This window comes from Ixodes scapularis, unplaced genomic scaffold, assembly GCF_016920785.2.
Source record: "Ixodes scapularis isolate PalLabHiFi unplaced genomic scaffold, ASM1692078v2 PGA_scaffold5__190_contigs__length_132052651, whole genome shotgun sequence".
NCBI lineage: Eukaryota > Metazoa > Arthropoda > Arachnida > Ixodida > Ixodidae > Ixodes > Ixodes scapularis.
In genome coordinates this window covers 107,062,439-107,089,673 of record NW_024609880.1, presented here as the reverse complement: position 1 = coordinate 107,089,673, position 27,235 = coordinate 107,062,439, and the positions used below count along the sequence as shown (strand labels likewise).

The 27,235-nt window shown below is 46.7% G+C and overlaps 1 protein-coding gene across 2 annotated transcripts; it reads right to left on the bottom strand.

Annotated features, from left to right (window-relative positions):
* Window positions 1-880: 880 nt before the first annotated feature.
* LOC8038096 (cullin-2) lies at window positions 881-27,161 on the bottom strand. Of its 2 annotated transcripts, none has more exons than XM_029966956.3 (17): window positions 27,001-27,161; window positions 21,569-21,710; window positions 20,711-20,813; window positions 19,891-19,982; window positions 18,434-18,680; window positions 17,948-18,160; window positions 16,842-17,231; window positions 15,403-15,459; window positions 14,650-14,712; window positions 13,791-13,919; window positions 13,197-13,283; window positions 12,307-12,453; window positions 5,871-5,948; window positions 4,305-4,568; window positions 2,777-2,881; window positions 2,587-2,706; window positions 881-1,848 (listed from the first exon to the last, which is right to left on the bottom strand). In XM_029966956.3, exons 2-17 carry the CDS (start codon window positions 21,685-21,687, stop codon window positions 1,717-1,719), a joined length of 2,346 nt encoding a protein of 781 aa, XP_029822816.2. In that variant the 5' UTR covers window positions 21,688-21,710; window positions 27,001-27,161; the 3' UTR covers window positions 881-1,716. The 2 variants fall into 2 exon arrangements, with proteins under 2 accessions (XP_029822816.2, XP_029822817.2); XM_029966957.4 differs by lacking the exon at window positions 27,001-27,161 and adding an exon at window positions 26,156-26,174.
* Between the last annotated feature and the right edge of the window lie 74 nt (window positions 27,162-27,235).

Sequence of the window (27,235 nt, the reverse complement as noted above, 5' to 3'; positions counted from 1 at the left end):
GAAATTCGCGAGCTCACAACATTAACCCGTGAACATCATTCCTTCCGATGAATGACGGCTGATCCGGTACGTAGGTGTATCTGCATCACTGCATATTTAACTAACCGCTCAAAATGAGGAAGGTTATAACACAGCGTCCAACATTCGCAACACGGCGTGTAAAGGATGACGCCGTAAACTTATATGTACCACGACCTATTTTGTGTTATGAACATGAAGAGAATCTATTTTCTCTTTATGCTACATAGTTTGGTGGGGAACTGTTTTGCCCTCTACTTGGCAAAAGATTTTCTTCAGCCAGTCGTTCCGGATCTCTGTCACCGGAAACTCGTGGAAAGCGACCCCCGTCGAAGTCCGCGTGTTCGACTTGCAAAGCGGCACACAGCAGAAGACCATCACAGCCCGTCGTTGAGTTCCACTTTACCATTAACCGTTAAGCTATTTTACAGCCCAAAAAACCACGCGTCCACGCGTGCACGTGCCAAAAGACGGCCTGCACTAGCCTCCCCAGGCTTCCCGAGCGTACTAAGCAGCGGGGAAAGTGGAGATTCTAAGCAGCGCCAGCGGGAGCGGCGGGAACTAGGCGAACTAAAAAGAACTGAACAAGCAAAACAAAAAGCGGCGCGCTGGGGCAGGAGGAGGTGAGCTGGTCGCCCTTTATAGAGTTGGTCGTGGTCCAAAGTCACAAACTTCTCGTAAGCAGCCAGCCCAGCTGTTTCAGCGCCACCAAAAATATAGAAGTCGCACAAGTTCAGTGGTTCCTCCAGCCACAGCCATTTTTTTTTTCATGCCGTTCACACCGGCAAGTTCTCAACCCCGGCTAATGCAAACCCAAGATCATCACGACAGCCGGTCAATGGCGAACCTTTGAAACACCACATTTGATCACCGAGGGCTCATTTATTTGATGAAAGCAACATTTTGGCAAAGGTTGCAAGCACTGGCAAACATACCAGCACTCAGAATCCAAAGGTGGTCAAAACTGTGTTTTACTAGGCCAATTCAAAATATGTCACTCATTGATGTGCTCACTCTTCCACAGTACTTTCAAGCTCTGCAAAAATCAAGATTCAGCTCAACTAGTGAGCAAAAGGTGCATGAGGAGAAGTTTGAAGACACTGTCAAATGCTTGGGCATCATCTAGTATATCATGGAAAGTGCCAAAACAACAGGCTGCGTCACCCAGTCTATGCGGAAAACAAAGCGCAAGCTCGCGTAGAGCACTGGCAGACTGTTTAGAGGCCTAGTGTAAAGCAGGAGTCCGAGCCACAACTAGCCCTGTCCCATAGCACTAGACGCAACAACCATTACAGCAGGCATCACTCATCACACGAGCCAAAACACAAAAAAAATATCAGCATCCACGCTTCGTCCTAAGTCATCTAGCAGTCCTAAAGAACAGGCATTTAAAAACCGCCCCAGGTGAGAATGTGAAACCAGCCCTAAATTTCGAAGGTATGATTTAGACGACCGCAACAAACGAAGGCACGCCGCCCGTCCCTCGGTTGTGTCTAACTCGAGTGACGCAGATATTAACACCGGCATTTCTGCTCGTCGAGATGACCAAGTATGCGCTCGAGTGGGGACTCAAGGGGCCACTGACAGTGAAGGTGCACTTCCTTGCTCGGCGTTTATTTATAGAGTCCCAACGCAGTCCATTCCTCCGCACGGCGTACAGCACATGGCCACACAGTGTTGTCGTCGTCCCTGGCCCCTTTAGGCTACGTAGCAGTACTCGTCGGTGGAGTTGGGAGTCCTCTCCAGGTACTGCTTGTCGATCAGGGCTTCTATGCACTTTTTGATCATGGCGATGCTGGGCACAAATCGGTTCTTTGCCTGGTTGATCACCTGTGCAGCGTGTGGCATGTTTGAATTACGGCAGAGCAAAGTAAAGGGGTACCCCATCAATTCCGCTACTTTACGAGGAATACCGAGACATCAACAATTAAAAACCAGTGTTCTGATACCATAGTTTCCAAACTACAATCTGCACACGGCATAATTTCTGGACGGGAAAATTTCGGCTGAAAGTCAAAATGCTTTTCCTTAAATAGTCTACACCTTGTGCATATTCTACTGCTGTCAAAATGACAAGTCTTCTTTATTCCGGAAGCATCGCAACCATGACTCCCCTGAAAGACTCCACAATCTCTTAAATAGCTGCAGTAATAATTTTACAATTGCAAAAGGCGTGTTTGTGCCGCCAAGAGGATCTTCGATCTACATTGCCTGCTTGCGTCGCACGTGGGGACATCGAGAGTGAAAGCAACGCATGGACCGTCTCCGCTTTGCAACAGCCTGATCGACAACTGCACTGGGCAAGAACCGCAGTGACGAGCGACGTTTTAAAACAAATCGTTGTACAGTCTACGCTTTCACAGAGTCCCCAAAGCAGAGAACATCAACTTTTAAACATGCGTGATATATGAACCATAGACCGGAAAATATGGTACATCATGTTTCTAAAAGAAGTTGACATTTTTCAATTTGCTGACTTCTCGACGCTCGCATTCCCATTTGGAAACAAACCTTTGCATAGTTCTCAATGCCACCAAGGTGTCCAACAAAGAACAAGTATGGACCTACCTCTTGGATGAGGGTGTTATGCCTGAGCACCTTGCGGGCTTTCATGATGCGCACAACGGCGGCCTGAAGGTACAACTTGCGGTCTTCGTCCACCGAGCTGTGCGTCTGCTCCATCTCTTGCTGCGGGGTCAGAACACCATTACGCATGCAACTCGCGAGCTTCAAACTGCACCTAGAGAAAGTTCCTCACTTGAGCGGCCTCCTTCTGTACGACGGCCGAAATCTTGAATTTTGTCCGTTTGTTAGAGTAGGACTTGTTCAAATACAGCACTGTAGACGGCGTGATGGGACCTTCCTGAAATGCAAACCGAGATGTATCACGCTAGCACTAAACAAAATAGACCGTCACAAGCCAAGCGGCTACACAACATTAGCTGTTACCTGATATAGCTTTCGGTAAACATTCGAAAACTTACAAAGCTCTAGGACAACGGTTCTCAAGCGTGAATGTTGGGGACCCCTTGGGGTCCCGCCAAAGTGATGGAGGACCCCGTGCCAGCAGGGGAAGGGACAACTTATTGCAGTGTGAGAAGAGCATCCTTTACTGTTATAGACGGGAGAAGTGAGAAGCATCAAGTAAAAGGGTGAATGGATGGACAGGTGGTAATGGCTGTACCCTTTATAACGGGTAGTAGCTTGCGCAACCTAACCAAATTCATAAAAGAAAAACTTTTTTTTTTAAAGAGGGGGCAGTCGAGGGTTGTGGCGAGGGCTTCGCAGACCCCAAAAGTGCGACACCCCATTTGAGAACCACTGCTTTAGGATATGAATTTAAGTAACTATGTAGTTGTTCTTAATTTCATAATGAACAGCATTGTGAACAAATTTAATAAATTTTCTAGCAGTCTGAAAGTTTTGAGAATGAGCTATAGTCCGTTGCAACTCAAGAAGGTGGGGAGAGAGAAAGGCAGGCTGGGGAGGAGGAAGCAGACGAAACACTGAAGAGGAGAGGAGAAAATCTCTTCAGCATTGTCTGCTTCCTCCTCCCCGGCCTTCCTTTCCCTCACACTACCTTCTTGATTTGCAGCGGACTATTGTGGTCCATTGAGTGCACCTCTCCACTGGTACTTCTGTGTGAAGCGGAGAAGTAAAGTTTGTGGCATCAGTGTGGAGGTTTTTGCTTTACCACAGTGCATCAGTGCATGTAGAAAAAAGTGTAGAGGCAATGGTGAGCACCCTTGATGGGCAGTTATAAAAAAAGTAGCCTCGCGCAAGTAAAATCTAAATTTTTACTGTGATTTTCCACATAAACGTTATTCCGCACAGACATAAACCCAATTCGAGTCGCGTGCACGTCTTTTTGGAACGCACACCTACCACGTTTCTCAGTCGCACCGTTGTTCGCAAACGTTTTTCTTACCGTTCTAAAATTTGATGAAATTTCCCGCTTGCCCAAGGAAACAGCTTATAATGAAGGCCACTGGACTTTTACCAAAACCACTTAGGGAGAAGGCCAGAGAGCTCATTTTTTTATGTCACTTATCGCGGGTCAGCGTAGGGTGGAGACTGGACAAGGGGGCTGCGTCGGCGTTCAGTTGGGACCAGCGTTCAGTTGGCAAGAACGCGACACCGGAGATCCGTGCGCTTTTGAGCACAACAGACACGCCGTTCTGCGTTAGACCTCGCGAACGACGGAGAAGGTGCTGCAGGACTGCGAATTTTCGTCGCTAGCATGCGCCCGGCAACAGTTTGACAGAGTGTCCCTCCGAAGCACGCACCTCCGGGCTGGAGAGCAGCCTGGCGTCGAGGAGCCCTTGCAGCTGCCTCTGCAGCTGGTCCTGGGAGAGCTGGGTGGCCTCCTGCAGGTCCCTGACCGCCAGGGAGTCTGCTCCCTCGAAGGGCAGCAGCAGCGCCATCTGGTAGGTGCCCAGGCTCACCAGGTACGACTTGCGCAGGTAGCACAGCCGCACCTCTGCCTGGCACAGGTGCTGCAGCCACGTCAGCTTGCGCCCACTGAACTTGCTCCCGTAGAACTGCTCAAACTGCAGGGGGGCCAAGAAGGAGCCTCGATTGGGATACGCTCTCTTGGGGCATCTCTGCATCGGGTCCTTGTAAAGAGAACTTTCCACGGTAGAGACCCTTCCACAAAAGAGAACTAGCGACTACTGAGTGAAGTGCAAAACCATTTCGAGCAAGCATGGAGAGACGCGCCACAGAGATGAATTCATGCACAAACACCGTGCAGACCACGATCCATCCTCTCCAAATTATCAGTGCCAGCTCGTAGCAATACACATTTGTTAGAGATATTAAAAACACAGTGCCATTATGACGAGTGCTGCAAGCTGGTTCTTCTATACGTTGTACCTAGTGCAGTAAAAAAAAAAGAGCAATGTGATACAATTTTGGAAAGTCAAGTATGTTGGTGAACGATTCTACACAAACGAAATAAGGGAAACCTGAAAGGCTAAAACAGGCAAATCACCTTTCAAAAGCTAGTCTGTTAGAAAACAAAAAGGGCAGCACCCTCATTGCCATTTCTCGCCGATCATTCAGTAAACATGCTTACTCTAGTGACAATGACAATCCACAGAATTCAACGAGATAAACGTTGTACATATTCCAGCCGGCCCGGCACTTGCTTGACATACCGTAATACCCCGAGAGATAGCCAATCTAAAATTGAAGGCAAATCGGGTAAAAATAAGGAGAGGACTAACGTATGGTGTGCGATAAAAAAGGTTGAAGAAACGCTGTCTTTGCATTTCGTGACCCGCAAAGGCTTGCGATCGCAGAAAGGGGCGACAAACCAAAGACCTCTGTCCCTCCCAGAAAGCAATGTTTATTTACCTCCCGCCATGGCTAAGTAACACTATTTCTGCCGAGGTCACCAGTAAGCAGGGACCTGCAATTGCCAGGAGAAAGTCATCTTTCGGTGTTTTCTGAAAAAATAGCAAATCATGCCAAAAATAGGGGTGGATTATCTTCCAGGGGTGCGGAGTCTCTCAGGATATTACGGTAGTTCTTATTTCCAAAGACAACACAGCATTGCTTCAAGATTGAACGTAGCATGGCAAACACCTCTTCAATGGAAATAAAGAGGTGGAACATGCAGCTTAGTGGTATCTGCTGTTCACACAAAGAAAAGTGCTTTGTTTTGGGGCCTGAAGCTCGAGGGCCCGACTTATCCGTGCAAACAAAAGCACAATAGGTGGCTAAACCATCGAAGCAAACTGCAAATGTCGCTTCACTGCCAAAAGACGTAAGAAACGAGGCAGCCAATGAACGTCAAATCCAGCGACAGTCAATTTCAGTGTTGCACATCCAGCAGATTACGAACATACCTTCTGGACGCTACGTTCCAGCTCCTGGGGTATCGCAAATGGCGATACCGCACTCTGGCCCAGGGGCCACGCTCCAGCCTGTAATGGGCAAAACAAAAAATACACCAATGGGCAATGCAGGTAGCACATTGAAAAAAAGATATCCCCAATGATTATGTATAGTTAAAGGGGCACTGACACCCCAAAGGTCATATTTATTTTTATTGTCTAAAACGATGCAAGTTGCAGTCATAGACACGCAAAAAAAAAACGCATCGTGAAAAAAAATTTTCCCGCGCGCGCGCGCGCCTTTTTATTTTTGGCGTTTGATTTTCCCGCCTCTCGCCTCCTCGCTTCTTTTGATCGGTGACGTCAAAAATCAGGAAATTTAGAAGCTTTGTAGGCGACATCTCTATAACATTTAATAACGGCAATCGTAAAACATGTTTTTTAACGCAATTGCGAACGCACTACGGCCCTTCTTTTTGAAATGCCAAAAATCGGGAGTTCGTTGTGGTGCCGTCTCCTGGATTTGTATCCTCCAACGGAAAACAGGCGACACCGCTCAAAACCGGTCCGCCCCAACGCCGCCGCTCACTCCTTTCCTCCTCGCTTTGGGTCGCCATGGCAACAGCAGGGAGTGGTGAAAGAAAGTCGACTCTCAGGTCTCCGCGATTTTTGACGTCAAGGCACCGGCGCCGATCGCGCGGGAACTTCGAATTCGGCATTTGGAAATTGTTTTTTTACTTCACAAATACTGAATTCCCAAATTTCAAATTTTGAGGGTAATGTCCCGGCATCGTTTTCAATCGTTTCGGATAATAAAAAAAAATATGATTTTGATGTGTCAGTGCCCCTTTAAGACTCCATAAGTTGCAGAAAAAAAGATTTGGTTAGTCACATTGCGGCACTACCTACCTTTCGTCGAAATGTGGCAACAATATATACACCCAAAGATGTTGTGCCTAGCATTACACCTTTACATAACGTGCACAGAAAAGCTATAAAATGCGAGTTTGCAAACCATTCAAAATCAATTCATGCATAGAGTATGGCAATATGAGGGTGACCGTCAGCAATCAGGCTGGGCAGCACAAGAGCTGTGCAGGGATCCCCGAGTGCAGTAGACTCCCATTAATCCAAACTCAGTGATGTGATTGGCCTATGCCATTTTGGAGCACCTTTCGGAGCAGTCAATACAGTGTTTTGGAGCAGCACATCTGGAATTTGGAGCAACCAAAACAATGTTTTGGAGCAGGAAAAGTGGCTTTTGGAGCAGCCAAGACAGCGTTTCGGAGCAGCAAAAGTGGATTTTGGACCAGATATTCCTAGAAAAATAAAAAATATTTGTTTTAAGTGCTGTACAAACGTAGGGCACTTTGTGTTGTGCTGCGTTCTGATGCGACGTGTTGTGACGGAATTCGCTGCTTGTGTTTTACTGCCGAGACCTACCCGACAAGTGTTTAGTGCTGTAGGTATTTCCGAGCAATTCTCAAAAACCGCCAACCACCGTTTTACTGGTTCCCGACGTGCAAGCTTTTCGTTAAAAGGAAGCAAACGTAAAACAATGGATTGCAAGCGTTCCGGCTGGTGCCTCTGTCATGCAATAACGCTCATCATACTCGCATGTACTTGAGGGCAACTTCGGCAGGCTTGCAGTAGCGCGCACTTCGTCGCGCGAGCAGCAACAACGGCCTGTTCTACCGAAACCATGCCACTCTGCTCCGACGCCAACTAATTCTCAAAATTGTATGCAAAATGTAACTATACGAAGAAAAAAACAGTCCAGCCGCGCGTGCTTGCCAGGCCTGCAAACGTTGCCAGGCCTGCAAACGTTGCCAGGCCTGCAAACAAAGTACAAGCTTTGTTTGCAGGCCTGGCAAGCACGCGCAGAGAAGCAACACGTAAGCGAGCTCGGCGGGTATTGAACGGGAGGAGAAAAAAGCCCAAATATTGGTACCCGTTCTCGGGGCTGCAATCATTATGCAAGTGCATTCATTATGAGAGTATGATCAAACCCGACTATATCAAATTGTTCAATATAAGGGATAATTCGAATTACATCGAATTATCCCTTATATTGAACAATTTTTGTGTACAGTAATGTTACAGTGATAATATATAGGAAAAACTATGGTTACACCGAAGAAAAATAGCATCTGCTACCGATATATCGAACTGCCAAGAGCGCCGTTCTGCTCTGCAAGCTGGCTTTCCCCCAACCTGAGTAGCCGCTTTGGGGGAAAGCCAGCTTGCAAAGCACGCTGGCTTTTTTTTTTTTTTTTTTTTTTTTTTCTAGGCGGTTGTGTTAATTGTTTGGAAGAAAAAAAAAGAAAAAAAAAAACTTTGCCGAGGAAGCGGGGAGAGGGTGCTTTGTGCTCCCTCTCCCTGCTCCGTCCGCAAAAGAGAATATTATTTTTAATGCGAAAGCACTGTCATGGAGCGAGCCAACATCATCAGCTATGAAACCACGCCAAACTCTTCTTTTGCACCGCTTTGATCCCATTGGCTAGCGCGCATCCACAGCCGAGGGCACCTTTTACACTGCTGCGATCCCAATGGCTAGCGTGCGTCGACCAGGCTCCCATTCGCCGGACAAGCGGCACCATGAGGTGGCCGGTCATTGAAACTGACGCTGTGCATCAGTTTCAACGACCCGCCACCTCATGGCGCTGCATGTCCGTCAGTGCCAGTCAGCGTGCCAACACGCACAGAGCAAGATTGATGTACATGCTTTCGCATTTACAACTCATAAGAAGTGCTTAGGTGTACCTCGATCTTGTTCTTCCGGGCAGTTGACGCGGCCGCCCAGAAGAAAAAAAAGCCAGCTTGCTCTGCTAGCTGGCTTTCCCCCAACGCAGCTGCCTGCCTTAGGGGAGAGCCAACTTGCAGAGAAAAACGGCACTCTGCAGGGCACCGACGTGGTCCTGCTCCGACGTGCTCCCGTGCTCCTGCTCCGACGTGCTCTCGACACAGTTCAGCGCTAATGCGCGAATATAGAAGGCAGCGGCCTCAGCATTTTGGAGCCCGTCGATAGCATAGAAAAATATTTTAATCGCGGATACAATGAAGAAAAAGCAGCAGAAGATGCAGGACTATCTATTTGTGTAATATGTCAGCAGAAAGTGGATGTTTGAGAGTCAAATTCATTAAAACCTTTATATTGAATTACCTGCTATATCGAACTGGTAGACGTTTTCTTGTGAGTTCGATATAAACGGCTCTGACTGTAAATATGTTAACTATTATTATTACAATATTTACTCGCATAATGAACGCACCCCCACAGTGGTCATCAATATATTGACTTTTCTTTTTCTCGCTTAATGAACACACTTAATTGTCGACTCCGCAACTCTCGAACCGCGTCCAACTTAGCTAGCCGGCTAGCCACCGTCACCAATTTTCTTTTGCCTCCAAGCGGCCAAGTCAAGTCAAGTCAAGCCAAGTTGCTCTCGCAATGGCTGCAATTGTGTGGTTGCGGAAGTGATCAACCATAAAACCGAGCAGCGCGCACTCCTAGCGAAGCTGGGATCGAGAAACTCTCCAGCCCCAGACGTGCTTCGTCCATCGGATGCATTGATGTCAATAAACATGCCACCGTCTGTAATCCTCTTTGAAAGTGACATCGTGAAAGTGGTTAGGTGTAAAAACGGTTGCGTCACTCTCCGTGCTAAGTGAGCTTCATAGGGCGCTTTTCCTTCAGCAAAAGGCATGCCAAAAGCGCCCTAAAAAAGGTTTGCAATTTATACAGCACGATTACTGTGTTGCGCCCTCAACCAGCCATGGGCGTGCCACCGTAAGTGGAGACGTGCCACAGTACCCTGCCATGTCATATTGGCAGGGTGAGTAAATACAGTAAACCCCCGTTAAGGGGGGACATGGGCCTAAATTTTTAATTTGTTTGAAAAAATTCATTTTTTATTTTTGAGGTTTTCAGTTTTAGAAACTAATTACACACCCTTACACCAAATTTGATAACCATATGCCAAATAGTTACGTTGATATAAAATATTTTCAACACATTGTGAGGCAGTAACAAAGTAAAGGAGTTCAATGTTTGAATGCATTTTTCTCAGTTCCACTTTTTGCTGCAAATTTCATACGAAGGAATCTTTTGTTCGAAGGTAAAATTATTCTGATACCACAATCAAGATGTTTCTGAACTGAAATTTACTGGGGAATTGGGCTATCTACTTTATTTTGTTTTAGGTTAAAGTCCTCAGTGATAAAAAACCAATTTTTCAAAAATTGACAGAGGACAGATATGTATCTCATAGTTTGAGGTAATAACTCTTCCTGAAATATTTACATTTAAGTTATTAGAACTAGATAGCCCGAGGTCCCATATGCCCCACTTTATATTCAAGCAGTCAAAATAATGCTTAATAGCTTGATTTGCATATCATACATTTCTTAATGAAAAGTGACACATTACCTTATGCAGGTATGTAAATTTGTCCTAGAGAGCTGAAAGTTTGCACAGTACACCTACATCTGAAGCTAAATCTCCCCTGCGAATTTCATTCCGATCACTTGAGTAGTTAAAAAGTTTGAGCTCTAGCCAGTGTCCCCCCTTAACTCGAAGTCATAAAAACTGGGAAAAATTTCGAGATAAGCGAAATTTCGAGATAAGCGGAGTACCGAAATTTCCGAAGTACCGACCGCGAATTTCGAAAATCTAGCGCTTCCGAAAATCGTACCAATCACAGCTTCGTTTTAAGCAAGAAATCACTTACCAAAAACGAGAAAAAATGAATTAGAAACAAGCGTCCAGCGGTCCAGCGCACGCACATATTCCTCAAAGAGCGCCGCCGTCATCCATGTGGACAGGGTTGAACGAAGGCGACGCGACAACGGCGTGGCGACTACGGCGACCACGAGATCGGGAGAGCTGATAGAACGCCACAAGCCAGCTCAAGCGTAGAGCACTATATAGCTCCTACGGAGCAGAGTAGCGCAATCCTTTGAACCCCGTGTTTTGCCGACAACATGGCCGACAGAGCGGCTCGGCGCGAGTCACGTGGTACTCGGGGTTCCAAGAGGCGGCCCACCCTATGGGAGAATACATGGAGATCAACATAACACGGCTGATTAAAAAACTAACGGCGAGTTCACATTTTTCAAAACTAGCCTGTCGTGAAGTTAGTAAAGCGCTAAACACTTTATCAAAGTTTTAATAATATCGGATGCGTGTGCAAATTTTGAGAAGGCAATTTCCAAGGCAATGGCGTTTGAAGCAGACGATTTTTGCTCGCAGCGGAGATGGGATTTTCGGGTTGGCCGGAGCGGGTCACGTGAATGGTGTGACGTCGCCGTGTCGTCTGCTGCATGATGCCGCTCAGGCAATTTTTTTAAAAAAGTTACGTCCTTGTATGGCACAAAACTTATCTCATATTATTCTAAAATGTTTCATTATTGTCAAAAATGATTTCCGTTCCGCACATCCCCACAAAACTGAAGAAACAACGATTTTCTCACGTTCTCCATGCATTTCTGACCGCAGTTGGAACCTCCGGGCGTTCAAGATTGCGCTACTCTGCTCCGAAGGAGCTATATAGTGCTCTACTCAAGCGTAGAGAAAAAAGAGAAAGAAAAGTCTCGGGAGATGGGGAGAAAGCAAAAAGCAAGAAAACAAACGTCCTTGAACGCTCGTCGCGTTCAGTGCGCCCGGAACGCGTTCGCGGCGCTTCCTTCTTTTGTTTATTTTTCTCCGAAGACCCTCTCTCTCTCTCTCTCTCTCTTTTTGTTAGCGTTATTTCTAGGTTGCGGTCGCTTCGTCCGCGATGGAGATAAACTTTCTCCTTCGGGCCTCAGCGTCATTTCAGGAATTTTTTTTTAATTTTTGCAGGCGAAGTTTCGAGATATCCGATGCCCGTCCCGGAAACTTTTCGAGATAAGCGATGTCATAATACATGGTGCCAATGGGGATTTATTTCGCAAGGTACAGAAGTTTCAACTTAACCGATCTTTCGAGATATCCGTGTTAGAGTTAACGGGGGTTTACTGTATGGTATTTTTTATTCCATGCTTCAGAAACCCCGAAGTCTTGATGTGGTGATGCCAATGATGACAATGTTTAATGAATACTAATATGACGAGAGGACACAGATTACACCGTTTACGCGGTTGATCCGTGTAGTGGCACCATTTCTATACGTGTGCTGACTTTTGCACCAGGTGGGCCTCTGAAAGCGTGCCGCGGGCAGGCTTTATTAGAAGAACCGCGGCCAGTTCCGGGCCAGTCGGAAGACCTTCACGGGCCGGATTTGGCCGGCGGGCCGGAGTTTGGAGCCTCCTGGCTTAGCATGTCGGAGGTGCCTCGCGAGACATTTTACCTCTTTTGGGTAGCGCTCGGCTGGACTAGCTCAAGTCCCCACCGGCTGCACCTTGGGAGTTAGTTCGCTTCCCCCTTTGCTGGTCCACCCGCATTACAAGGTGAGAGACAAAGGATCACCTGCAATATGTAGATGGAGAAGTTGATTCCCAAGTCGATGTTCTCCGTCTTCAAGTATGAATTGAACTTGTTGTTGAGGTCGGCGCTCACGCTCATGTCCGTAAACATACGGTGGAGCTTGCTGGTAAACTCGTAGCCACACGCTTGCTACATGTGGAGAAAAGGCATCCTTCTTAGAGATCTTCCAGTAAATTCAGCAGCAAGCGCATAACTGGAGTGCAGAGCAATCCACTTATGAAGAGACCGAGAAAGCCCAAAAATGTATCGTTATAAACGATTATTGTTGTAACTGGACTGGATACCCAATGCAAAAAAGCATGGTCCTCTAGAAACTGATTGTTACAAGTGACACATTGTTATATCTGGCATTGCATGTGGTATAATTATAAACAGTACATCGTTATATGTGGTTAACACAGGGTAACTGGAAATATAAAATTTAAATGAATATTATGGAACTAAAGGCATTTCAAGCATTGAGAGTTAAGATAACCTAAGCGCAAACCTAGAAAAGCAGCTGAAGTTGGGCAAAGAAATATTCAACGTTCTCACATCCTATACAAAAAAAAAAATTATTTATATTAATAGAACTTGCAGGGAAACTACAGCTCAAATATAGTCTCAAGGTAATGCCAGAACCTGAGAGGTAATAACATTACATGACTATTGAAAGAACACTGAAAATGAGCCCCGACTAAACAGAATGAAAACCTCTAATAACTGCTATTCCGACAAAGCTTGCTTACGCAAAACAAAAAATTTCATTTAAGCGTAAAAGAAAGTGAATTTTAAAGATGTTACATGCAACCACGGGTCTAGCAAAGAAAACAAAACTAGAAAAATGTGAGAAGTAGCAAAGTCCAAAGTTTGGGCTTACTGATGCAGCTCACCTTGAGTTTGTTGATCATTGCTTCTTCAACATCCATTGACATGGATTGGCTGTGGATAAGGCGTTTCGCCAGCATCTTGGCATAGAACTGCCAAACGAAACAAAGCACAGGTTTGCAGCAGCCACAAAAAGATACCACGTATGCAGAAAGAGAAGCGTAGCATGCAACACCTTTAAAATGATGGGAAGGAAGCCTCCCTATAGCCAGGGTCCCCCTAGGCTCAGTTTGCTTAGATCACGCTCCCTGTTCTATTCGAGCTACAAGAGCGAGCTGCCAGCTCCAGAAGATCTTATTTCTTCTGCGCTTCAGCATCAAGGCACTTGAGAAAGATAAGAACTTCCTAAACAACTAAGGAGTCTGTATCGACAAATTGCACTGAAAGAGCCAAGGATGCACCAAGCCAGATCCTGATTTCACATATGTGAAATACAATTCCTTGGCACATCCTACAATAAAGTTTCCACTTGAAGATCCACTTCCTAAGTAGGAAGGATCCAGATGGATCATTTGCACGTATTTCGCCATCCCAGGAGCTCTCAACTGCGTTACTGCTAAATTTATGATAAACAAAGGCCAAAAAGCGGGAGGTTGGACCTTCTGAAAGACGTCCTTGTCATCTATGTACTTGAAGACCGTGATGGACTGCGTGAGACGGTCCTCCACTTCAGACTCGGAGATTCCCTTGGCACTCTTCTTGAGCAAGGCATCGCAGTACTTGGCCAGCTGCACAACACAAACTGGGGTCACCAGTGGTCACCGATTGCGAGTACTCAAACTTAAAGCAAATGAGCATGATAAAAAGACATTCATAAACCAAGACTGATGAATGAAGAAAAAAATAATTGCTAAAGCCAATTTTACCCTTTCCCCCGACCTTGCTTTTGCCTACTTTTAAGTTCCATAACAACTGCAGGCATTTGCCTGCAAAGCTCTCTAAACATCAATTGTGCCTAAAACAAACGGTATCAATTACATCTGATACAACCTGCCCAATACAAAAACTAGAGCTTAAGGCCAGTGAAACAGAGCCTCCCAAGTGCCTGGACATCCAGTTTATGGGGTCAAATTCTGCTACTCTCAAGAAAGCACCAAGGCACCAATGTCCTACAACACAAAAATCAGCACTCTAAGAGATAAAACTATGACATGGGCATGCTTGACATTTTGTAGAGAATCAAGTCCAACCAATTAACCACAGTATTGAGCACTACACCGTGATGTACTGCTTCATAACCCCCAGAAAAGAAACCTGGGTGCAACACCGAATTTTCACAAAGAGACTTGGCGAAACATTGGAGAAACTTTCAACTTGTGTCTAGCTGCCTTATATTTCTTCATGATTTGTTTTGTCTTATTTTTTGCTGAGGAGTTGCTGTCCCAAGTTTTAACGGCGGAATGAAGTCCAATCATGCAGAACTAGACACTCGTACAAATTTCTGAAAGTGACACTGACCAGCTCAGGGGACCGGCACGGCTGTTTCGTGTTGCCTCTGTTGTTAATGATGGTCGCACAAGCCTGTAAAATTCAAAAGTTGTTGAAATGTGAGTTTTAACTAGCCCCAAATAAAAGCTCCACACACTAGAGAGCAGCACTTCTTAATTCTAACCAGTAAGCTGTTACAGCAAGAAGCAAAATGGCTTAAATTTAGAAATTATGTATGAAATAACTGAACTAAGAACATAACAAAAACAAAAAAAATCCAACATTTAAAAAATCAATATATTCGAGCACTAGCACAGGGTAATAGGTCTTAGCAATATTTGTTGGGTTGCAAAACTATATAATTTTTCTGTAAAACAAATTTGAGGTCGTGTTTGAAGACAGTGTGTGCGTAGGTATCATTTTTGTCAACCCTTGCCTCGAGGTCAAGTTTTGCTAAGCTACAAGGTTCACCTTATGCAACATTTCAAACAAAAACCTCAGCTTCTTTCGTAGTGTAAGAACTCGCCTATAAAAAGATCAAAAGAATATTGAATCCTATGTTTTGGCATTTGTTACAGGCAAATAAGCTTGACATACTCAAAATAGGCGAAGTAATTATCTCGCCAAGAAAAAATGAAAACTTTTTCTACTTCCGAGCTCCTCAACGCAGAGTAGCTCCTTTAGTGTTTGTGTCCTTGCAATACCGTGGGACTGTTAGCATGTTTACTCATTCACAACTTCCATTGATGGATACAGAAATCTTTGGGCGGCTGTGGCACTGACCTTGTCAAGAGCACCAACAAACTGCTGGTCTCCCTGGAAGACCTCCTTCACCAGGTTCTGGCAGAAAAGGGCAAAATTAAAAGCAAGAGCATAAAAGGTCAATTACGTGGCTATTACCAATTATAATTAGTTGTTAGGGACACCTAAACATTAAAAATAGCACAGAAAAAATTTAATTGTTTTATAATTAGAATCTATAGCTTTAATAATTAATGGGAGTTTTAATTTGTTACAAGACAGGAACCACAGCAAATCAGATTCAGGATGTTTACTCCAAATCTGACTAAAAACTTTTAGCCAGAATAAACAGTCAGAGACGGGAGAAAACTAAAATGACAGATTCCATGCAGCCTAATGAAAGCAAATCGACTTACTTTTAAGCTTCATTCTGACGTTTCAGAATCAAAGCGAAAAAGAGCTAAGGTGCCAATGCTAAGAACTAAAATGTTACCTTCTTTAAGAAAATTTATGTAAATTCATGGACAAGTAGCTTACTATAGTTGGCATCAACAGTTTTATGCTATGTTGTCAAAGTTGCCATACTTTCAGTGCTGCAAAGCAATGGCAAAACCATAAATACTTTTTTTTTTTCGTTGGGTGCCTGGATGTGCATGACCTGGGGTACGGCGAGGGGGAGGGGGGGAGGGGGGCGAGGTTGGTTAATTAGTATATGTATATAATATGGGGCTGTTCCAAGGGAATCCCCCTTGGCTACGCCACTGCTGCAAACTGCGCTGCTGCATGTGGCTTCATCAAGTGTGTCATTTGCACACTCTCTCGTGCAAACAAGACTCTTGCAAGTAACTTTAAGAGCGCCACAGCCCCATGGGAACTGTGCTAACCTTGACAACACGGCACAAAAAAGTGGACGAAAATATTGGCAAGTTTTGTCGCGTTTTTTTTTAACCTAGTTCTAGGCTTAGTCTTCAGACCTCCAGTTACCGTGAATGTCCGATTCCTTCGAGAAGGCCAGTGAGCAAACCTGCCGCCACAGCTTTTCGTTCTAGTCGCCAAGTGCCGTGGACTTCACCGGAGTCGCCGAAGGCGACATTGCAAAGTTTCGTCCCAACCCGATTCCGCCAAACATTCATGTGTCAGACGTAATCCCGCAGAATCTAGTCCCTGTAGCCATCGACAGGATGAGGACAGCGGGGAGGTCCTTCAGTAGTTGTTTGAGCTCTAGCTTTCAACCTTCAGAATGCTTCAAAATCTCATGCATTTTGAGCGCACGTACGCAGCCAAAGTTACGGCGGAAAGCACGGACCTTGCGCTGGGTTCCGGGCATTCAAAAGACACGCCTTGCCATTCTCATTCCGTCGGCGACTCCGACTTCTGAGCTTGTCAAGAGCGCCCGACGCTTGGGCAACGCTTTCGCAAACCCCAAGTCCCAGAAAGCGAGCGAGCCTCTCCATGACCCAAAAGAGAAGCCTCCGGCCCACCTGGTACGTCGAGTGCACCTGCAGCACCGCTTCCACAAAGTGCTGGGGAGATACGCCCCCCGGCGGGTGCAACGACGATGGCGGCTGCTGCTGCTGGGCTCCCGAAAAGGAGGAGCCCCCTTCCTCGCCGGGGCCGCCCCCCGGCGTGGTGGGCGGGGCCTCCTGGGGCTGCTCTGCCCCCTGGCCAACCAAACGGTCCAGCCCCACCCTCTCTACGTGCTTCTGGAGTTGCGCCACCAGGGCCTCGAGCGCCCGCGCGCCCAGGGGCCGCAGCAAGGTGTACATGCGGCCGAGGTCCGTGCGGCGCTCCCCCTTCACCATGGCGGCACACTCCTGCTGCAGGAAGCCCAAGTGGGCCCCCACCATGTGCTGCTCGCACTCGCGGGTCACCTGCGAGGGAACGGGGTGCCCGTGTCGTTTAGACGGTTGCAAACAGTGTCCCCAGAAGGTGGGCTGCTCGACACCCTTCGTGCTTCAAAAAGTTGATTAAGGGTGTGAATCAAAATAAAAGTGATCGCACATTACTATTCCATTCCCCAGAATGACCAAAGTTTCCATACGAGGCACATTCCGTAAAGTACCGCTGAAAAGCCCTCTTTGTTCAAGCGCCCACTATTAACAATAACATCTCCCAAACTTACTGCAAATTATGCGTTAAGCGCCCGATCGGACCGGACAAGCGCTCGTTTTCGATTAACCCAGTTTTCAGTGGAAGTAAGGTAGGCACTCCTCCGGTATTTTACGGTATGTAAAGGCGCATACATGAATACAACACGAACAACGTGCAGATAGGAAGAAAATAGTTATGACAAGCAAAGCAAAGTTTTTAGTTCACATTGAAAGGACGCACAACCCGTAAAAGTATCTAAAGACGTACTTGGTGAAATGGCTTCGAAGGACATTGGCACGAGCTGGATCGGACACATTTTCTCCCAAAATCCATGCCATCTATTCGACAATTAATTATTCTGTACAACGCTCAAAACATCTCGCGTGATTCTATGCCTCAATAATGTTTGTTATTTGAGAGTCGAGTATGCAGGAATAGTCGTGCCAAAGACGAGAGTTCCAAGAGTGCCCCGGTCCTCCCGACGACCGAAGCTCACCTTGGGGTAGGAGGAGGGATGGAGGAAGCGCCTGGCCCGAAGGTTTTCCTGGGCCAGGCACTGGAGCACGCGCTCCATGTAGGAGGAGCAGTCGCACTCTTCGAGCAGCCGGTGTGCCTCCCGCTGGTAGTGCTTGCCAGTCTCCTGCAGGAAGGGGCCCTCAAACATCTCCTGGTACAAGGACAGAGGTTGCTTCCGCTTGTACTCCTCCACCTGCAGCGCGGCGAGAGAGAAAGATATCGGCAGTCGGCGACGAGTCCACCGGTACCGTCATGGCGCCCAGAACACGTCTTGACCGGCGTGTTCGTCGCGTCCTCAAATGTGGTCCCTCGATTTCCGTCCGAAGACATCTCATAGGTGTCGTGCCGTTTTCTGGTGGTGGCGTCCTACACCGCTCGCCTTCGATGCGCGGCGGGACGCCGAACGCATTGGCCAAAGACCCGTTCCGGGCGCCGTGCTGCGGCAGACGGAGGCACGGAATGTCACCTGTACGAAGGAGTGGATGACCCCCTGAACAACCCTCTGCTGGGGACAGTGTCCCTCCCGGTCCCTGGACAGGGCCTCCAGCAGCAAGGAGACCAGCGAATGCCTGAGGGGTGCCACCATGTTGCGCCTCCACAGGTCCAGCCCCAGCTCCCCCACCTCCAGCAGCTGCTCTGTGGGCTCCACCGAGCCGTAGCTCAGGTCCGCCTCGCTCAGCTTGTGCTTCTTGATGTGCTGCGTGTTCAGGTACCTGCACGCCGGACGGGGTGGTAAAAACGTGGCCGCCGTTTACTATGTGAAGTTGGAGGAACGTCGAACTCCCCGAAAAATAACTTTTTTAAAGTACAGTCACACATGATACGCAGAAGCCCGGACGAAGCGTGCCACGCTATTTATCGGAAGAAAGTTCAGCCGTTGTCGAAACTTTGGCAGCTTTTAAAATTTTTGTTGTCGCTCCCCGCACAAACGGCCGTCACAAAGTCCGTGCAGATTTTGCCGAATGCAGAGGCATTTCGCCACAGAAGGCAAAATCGTATGTGGTTGAATTCGGCGGGCCGAGTAATCGGTTTTCGGGTGTTTGGTAACAAGTTTCCGAGATAAAGGACAATAAGCAGTTTTTATTTAATTTCACCGAGCACTACTCCTATTGATGCCAACTCAGCAATCGTTGCCAACCAAGTCGGGAGTGACAACAAAAATCTGACAGCTGCTGACGCGCAACTCGTTCATACAATAGCCTCGATGAAAACTTGATTTTCTTCCGTTAGATAGCAGTGGAGGTCTTCGAAACCACGCGCTCGCCCGAGATTTTCACGTCGTCTGCGACTGTACCCGGATAGGACATGTTTGTCTCAAAATAAACAGCTGAACAACTAGAATACCCTGCAGATGATGCCACTTCATTATACCTTTGTTATGAAACATTTCATTGAGATATTATTGAACATTTCTCTAATGAAGGCATTTTATTCCTAAGAGATGTAGGACATTGCACTACATGCCATGGATGAGTTGAGCTATTGAATTCGTGTAGTGCATATTTTACTAGGTTACTTTCGCTTATCTCAACGAGTCAAACAAGATGTCTGCAAAATGACAACTGATTTGTACTTTATGTCACGTCCAACGCAAAAATGTCCCGAAAGCCAGGATTCATAATGTTAAAGAAAACTACACCAACTTGACTTAACAATATTAACAATTTAATCAGTTAAGTCAAGTGGGTCTAGTTTTCTTTATCGTCACTTCAAACATGCCCAAGTGCATGAGGACACATGCACTCTGGTTCCTACAGTTTGGTCCTCTGGCAGTCCACTTACACAAGCTACAAAACTAGCCAACGTATTCCACGGGAAGACAAAGTCACTTCAATTATATAAAGAAGACTGGTTCCTCCCGAGCCAGAATGCCAGGAGTCCATGCCAGTACCATGACCTCAGGTAGCAGCCTGTGGTACTCACATGTATAGCTTGTTGAGATAGTCAATCCCTTGGCTATACTCCAGCCAGTGCTTGTAGTACGTGGCAAGCAGATCATCCCCCGAGAGCACAAGCTAGAAAGAAAACGCAGCATCACAAGGCTGAATGATTTTAACTCCATTACACACACAGCCCGTGAAACCACCTTGGCTACTGCAGTCTAGAGTTATCACAGTCACACAATGCCCAGTGCTAAGCAGGTAGCCACATTATAATGACTATGTAAAAGAAAGTAAGTTTACTTTCAGCTCAGGCGATACACAGTAGAGCTTCTCTATAGGAAAGTAAATTTTTTCAAAAACGAATCCTCACTACATCAGTGTTTTGAATGCCAGCATTACAGGCATATTTAAACATACTGTTTCTTTTAACTGTGAAGAGACTACTATAACCATATCACAGATCAAAAATTAGGTGGAGGGAATAGCACCACTCTTGTACGGAGCAGTGTCAAAACCATTGCGACGAAGTGCCTTCTGGAGGTCGCCGAAACAGAAACGAGCTTTGGTACAAATATGGCCGCTTTGTAGACGTTTCACCATGCACACTTGTGCCTAAACTTTCAACAAACATTAATTGAGAGCCAACACTCGAAATCCAGGTACACGCAAAGAATGAAAACCCTATAACGACGCCTTTGGTTGCGTCACGCAAATAAACCTCCGCGTTCTCCGGTTTAGTGTACGGAAGTAGCGGAGGGCTTGCAAAAAAAAACGACAGGATCTCGAAGTAAAAATCACCGAGTTGACTCCTTCGCTCCACGGAGCCACCCGCCAAGGGTTGGGAGCGAATGAAGCCTCACCTCATAGAGGTACTGAACGTGAGCATTGAGAAACTTCTTGGTTTCCTGGTAGAGCCGATCGCCCAGAGGCTCGGGGAACGCTACGCAGAGCGCATACACGTCTGTGGACTTCAGTCAAGGAGACAATGTGATGTGCTGGCAACACCCAAAGAAAACTATGCAGAGCGCAAGTTTGTCTGCTTCTTTTGAAGGAGCTAAGGGGATGCCAGAACGCCAAGCCCTGATTGGCTCCGATTGAAGGATAAAGGGTAGACATCAAGGCAGCTTGGTTTGAGGTTTACCCACTATCATTTTATCACAGCCAATCAGAACTTGGCATTCTGATGTCACCAAAACCCCTGCAAAAGGAAGCAGACGAACTTGTGGTCCGCATAGGTTAGGTAGCACAAGCTACCACTTGATAGGCTATGGCGGCCACCCTCCATCGATTTATTTCACGCACTGTTGCCCGACACAGTACCACGATGCGAGACCTGTGCTGTTTACAATATCGTGGTAAAGTGACATTACACACTGGAAGCTTACAAAAAGTAAGAGCGCCACCTTGAATTCGGCCCGGATGCCGACCTGGACAAGTTACAAGGAATCCACCAGTGCCGTGCGTCAATGACTCTAGGTCCCTACTATGCTCACTGTAAACAACCATACAAAGCCTAGGGCAACCTTCCGTCGCACACTGTCGATTCCGTTACTGTAGAAATTTGTTCCCAAATAAAGCAGCCATTGCCAGGAGAGAAGAAAGAATGTCAGGCCATCTTTTTCTTTGTTTTGTCCTTTTTCGCCCTGCATAGAACAGAAACGGGCCTTGTTCGTTTCCTGGGAAGAGCCTTAAAACTTGCGGCACTTTGAAAAGGATATGAGAAGCGGTCGTTCCAAATGGGGCGGGGCACCTTCCCCAGCGTGATGACTCCGGCAACAGTGTCCTTGAGCTGCTCCCAGGTGCCCTCAAAGTCGATGCGCTTGGGCTTGAGGGACATGCCGTCTCACGCAGTGGCCGCCTCTGCAAGTGCACATACGCCGACAATGTTTAACACTAAACAAAACAAAAGCGACTATACGAGGCAAGGGAAGGTTAGGTTTTAAGAGGTCTATACTGCATAGTCCCGAAGAGGGGTTACAAAAAAAGAGGCCGGTTGACATGTTCACATTTGAGTGTGCTTGACTGCGTCGCAACCTCTTGTAACCGCTTACAACACTTACACTAGCGACATCTTTCGGACAGACCTGGAAACACTTCCGATCTCCTTAGAACTAGACTGAGGTTTTTACAGTATTTGCGAGATAAAATGTATGCACTATCCTCGACAAATGGTTGGTTATAATGTTGTCGGAATTATTTCGAGTCCATGAAAAAGAGCGGTGTGCAAGAAATATGTGCATGTCGGAGATGTTCCAGGGTTACCCAACAGATGGCCCTGGCGTGTCCTCTCGTCACAAACTGCCACAAGCTGTTGCAACACACTCGGCCAGCCAAATGAAAGCGTGTGAAGTTGAACCAGCCATACATTTTTCCTGGTGTGACTAACGTTTTGTCTCCATCCCCCGTCGAAGAAAAACAAGGCTGGCCCGTCTACCAAAGTATACTCCGCTTTGAGCTTTTCGACGAGTTGCGGAGCAGGGGTGGGACAATTTGACGTAATTATCAGCTCACGCTATGTGGTGCTATAGGCTGCAAAACAGAATGAACTAGAACTTTTTAAGGAAGCTAAGAGGTTAAAATGCAACTCTGCACTGATAGGTAAGTGCTACACATCACAGTCACGTTACTCAAACCCCCACGCTATTCTGTCACAGAAAGGGTGAGGACGGCAAAAAAGTCCTTCGGTTGTCCTGCCTCCAGTGCGAGCTGACTACCCTCGTAAATGGTAAGGCGCCTCGTGAGCCTCCAACGTGTGTGCGCAGTCAAAGTATGATAAAACGGAACGAGCGCATACTGGAGATCAGACATCTAAAAGTCTGTCGGAGACTGTAGCAGATTCTCAAAAACACGAGGTATGAAGTCAACCACTGAACAAATCCTGGATTTAGATATTTGCGGTGTAAAAGCAGCCGTGGCTCTGATGTGCCTGGTACTCAATTTGTTGCTGAAAGAGGATTAAGAAAGAGAAAGAGCTTTTGTAGCAGGAGATAGCTGAACAACGGCACTTGCAGTAGATGAATTTCAAAGCCACGAGGTAGGGCAACTGTTAGGTTGGTGGAGAAAGGAATGACACTACCATAGGCCAGAGTGTCACGCAGAGGAAAACTTAAAAGGTTAAAACAGCGCAAAAAACGACGGACAGGGTAAAGAAGGGCACGAACAGAGTGCTGTTTTAACCTTTTAAGTATGTCATACCAACTCGCCCAGGCTTCAACTTTAGCAGAGGAAAACACTTAATCTCGTCATTTTCTACCAGCTGGCGGCTAAGGCTAGCCAGTAGATGACAAGATGATGGCAAGATGCATCGTACCACATCTCCCCATTTTAGGGACAGTACCGCCAAGGTGGTTGTAAGCAGCAGCCACTCTTATTGTGGACATGAGATGTATGTTGGCACCCTTGTAATGACGAGTCAGTCGCCGGGATTTTATTGGCGTATTGAACGAGACGAGTTCTGTGCCTCCAAGCAGTAGCTCCATCACCATCCACGATGTGGAACCTTGGCTTCTGTGCCTCTCCTTTTGAGGTTTACAACCCAGACATCTGTCGCTAACTCCGTGGCAGCGATTGTAAGACCTTTGCTGTTGTTTCTGACTTTGTCTCTCGAAGCTCTTCAGCCGGACTAGGTCGGGAGCTCACCGAGCTCTTTGAAGAGCGCAGAAAATTGTGCTTCTGGGTCAACTCTTGAAGGGCTGTCGGGAATGCAAGGGCTTGGACTAATCTTGTTGACCACCGATACCAATTGCAAAGCTTGTAATGCGGACTTACCGAGCAACGGTGTACCAAGGTCTTCCAAGATGTAGACGTCTTGCACCAAAGTGCGGCCTAAGTATGTGATCTTGAGACGAGCTGTCCCTTGCGTTGCCAAAAGGTTTCCAGACGGACCGTGAAGCTGACGGGGTTGTGCTATCAGGACCGACCACGGGGAGATTCCGGAAGATGGGGGGCTAGATGACCGTCTCGTCGACGCCTGTGTCCAGTTTGAACTTCACAGGTTCCACTTGAAGCATCACCGCTATTTCCCACTTGTCGACTCGAGGACACGTCACGCCACCGATAAATCTGCTTTAAAAATGACTGCTTCCGCTACTCTTTTTTTCCTTTAGCTACCAGAGAATGGAATCAACTAGATCCTGTCATTACTAACAGCACCTCCATCACATCATTTCTATCTCGGTTGGATGTTTTATTGCACAGTGATGTGTAATTATGAATGACTAATTGCATTTTTTTACGTGTGATTGAACAGTGGTTGTTTAATTTGGCTTTGGAAATGTATGTGAACCCTTGTGTATTAATCTTAAAGGTATTTCTACTATTATTTATATCCCAGTGTTTAATGTACAAATTACTTGCCTTTTTTGTTGTAGATGTGATCAAATGTGAACGAGTGTGTACTTACTTACTTTTGTGTGCTCCTTCCTGTGAAAATCCCTAAGGGCTTGGCAGTATTTTCAAATAAAATAATAAATAAATAAATAAATAAATAAATCCAACTTCGTCGTCATCGTGAAATGGTCAAACGAAGCAAGAATTTCTTGGAAAGGCAGACTGCAGAGAAGTGTCCCTTCTTATGGCAACTTTTGTGTCGAGCTGGACAGGACTTTCTGGGACAGCGGGTTCGTCGAAAAGCCATGAACAATCTTTCTTGTCCCGTTGGCTGTTCGTCTTGGACGAAGCAGGCCCCTTATGTTCTAGACTGCCTGGTGATTGGGTGCTAGACCAGGAAGAGTGGTTAGTTGAAATTCTCCTTGTGTCAAGCTTGCCGACGCTGCTGCCAGCTTAGACGTCTTGATTCAGCTCGGCTTGCCGCTGACGGACGTTTTCAAGTTGCCTCGCTGACTCCAGGGCCTTCTTAAGATTTAAATCGGCGCCGAGCTGGAGATTTAAATTAAGATTTAAGATTTAAATCGGGCCGATCTCATACAAATTGCTCTTGCATTGGGCCGTGCCGTAGTACTTGGATAGGGCGAGCAGCGATGTGGCAAACTCTTCTATGGACTCGCTTTCATGTTGCACCCGGGAATTGAATTGAGCTTGCTCAAAAATGATGTTTCTTTGTGATATAAAATATGCATTGAAGTGGCTCATGACGATGACAAACTTCATGGCCTCTGCTTCGGCCAAATGGAATGTGAGAAAGATGTCCTCAGCTTGGTCTCCAATAATATAGAGGAGAGCGTCGTCGATCTGGTGTTCTTCGGACTTTGCGCCGACTCCGGAAGCAGTGTGGAAGCGTTGAAAACGGTTCTATTTTGGCCATTCGTTTGGAGACAAGAAAGAAAATGGCTCCGGTGGCTGTACCAGGAACGACAGGACTGCTACGGCAGTAGCCATTCCTTCCAATGCAGGATCGCTTATCCGGGTTCCACAGAGGTTGGTAACAAAAAGGTACTGACATTTTGCCACCTATGCAGGTGGCATCTTTAGTATACAATGACACAAATGAGGCGAGGTCGACCAGTCTACTTATCACACACGTCCCCCTAAACGTTCGGCAGGGGGCCACGGTTGGTGTTGCACACCGATGCGTCACGACGAATGAACCAGGACTTGACAAATTTCCTTTGCCCCCCCCCCCCCCCCCTTTGTTCTCGGGCCAGCGTCGTCGCACTGTCCAGGTCAAAGGTGTGTCCCGTCGTCCAGCAGTGGTCGATAAGTTGTCTTAGACCACGTTGCATGGGTGGCCTTGGCAACGTCCCTTTTGTGTTCTTTCAGTCTCGTTGCCCTCCCTCTGCCTGTTTTGCCAATGCAAGTCACGTCGCCTCATTTCTGTCAGTGTATACTGAAGATGCCACCTGCATAGGTGGCAAAACGTCTACCTTTTTGTTATTAATTTGTTATGTTAAGTCGGAGTAAACCTTCTCAATCATGAATTCACCCGGCTTTTGGAACATTTTTGCACAAAAATTAGTGCTGGTAGCGGTTCCTCATATCCGTCCATGATCCCACTTCTGACCCCGTGTTAGGTCAGCGAAGAAAGAATCGGACACTACCGTAGGCCAGAGTGTTATGTAGAGAAAAACGCTTTATCTCGTCGTTTTCTACCAGCTGGCGAGATGTATCATACCACAGCAAAGCGCGACTCGGATTTGAGAGGTGCAGGGAGAGTCAAATTTTGCTCATGGAGGATAACACAACCTGCCCATTCCAAAAAAAAAGCCTCCAAGACAAGGAAAAACGTGCCAATGAAGACTAAACCGACAGCTATACGCTTCTTGACATCAGCATAAAGCCACCGAATGATTGAAAGAAAGTACACCATGCTATTGGTTAGAAAAGCCAACGTAGTTTGTCATACTCACGTGTCTGAAACGCGAGCGTCGACGTCGAGCAAAAAAACATCTGCGTTTCGCGCTCTATCAGTTCAATGCGAACACAATAGATTCTGATACACCAACTTATATAGAAAGAAAATGTTAACTGCGGTTATCGTCTATGCCATGGATCATACCTACCGCAAGTCATATTTCAAGGACTCGAGCTTGCAACTTAATTCAGAATTTGGCGGCCCGTTCGCTCGGCCCTTAACGAAGGCAGATTCGGGGCTCGGCACGCTACTAATAGAATAAATAGCATGGTAGGAATCCCAAAAACACGCTTGGCTCACCCTGGGTAGAAGGAAAGTATAAACTGACAAAGAGCGTTCAGTTTTACCGAAAAAGCACGTATGTCGCACTTGGTCACCACATAGTTGACTAACGTCGTCACGCGACCAGAAGCATCGAGCGGCGAATACTTGAAAACTAGCGTCGCACAGTTACACTGGTAACGGTAGGGTGTATATTTTCGCTGTTATGATCACACCTCAAAGGGCTTCATCACGCGTATACCCTTGAATGACGAAGAAAAAAAAAAATCCACTGGCCTCCGAAAATCCATTGGCCTCCGAGTGCACGTAGCCGCGTATGATGATGCCAGCCACCAAATAACTCTCGCGAAAGCCCTGCCCACCACATTTTAGTCGAGAGAGATCATTAAACTAGCGGTTAATCTATTTAAAGACGTCTTTGCAGCTAGATTGGTCACATTAGAAGAGCGGAGACCGGAGGGCCAAGTTGGGCGACTAGCCGAGTATTCCAATTTTCGCCGGCAATACCTGGGCTCGTGCGCCCCATTTCGAAGCCACCATTACGAGAGGGTTCCTCACCTTCGAAGAAGGGCTCGGTGGCTTGAAGTGCGGGTTCAGAAAAATAAATTCTAGCTAGGAAAGAGTTATAATTTTCAATCTACAATCCAACTACGCTGATGTCAATGAACGCCTTCATTTTTCTAGTACTGCGCCCTCTGGCTGCTCTGGCTCCACAACGAAACAAGGACTGGCCTTATTCGAGATACCTCAATAGCTCTTTATGGTAGCGCTGTAGCGCGGTAGCGCCAGTAGC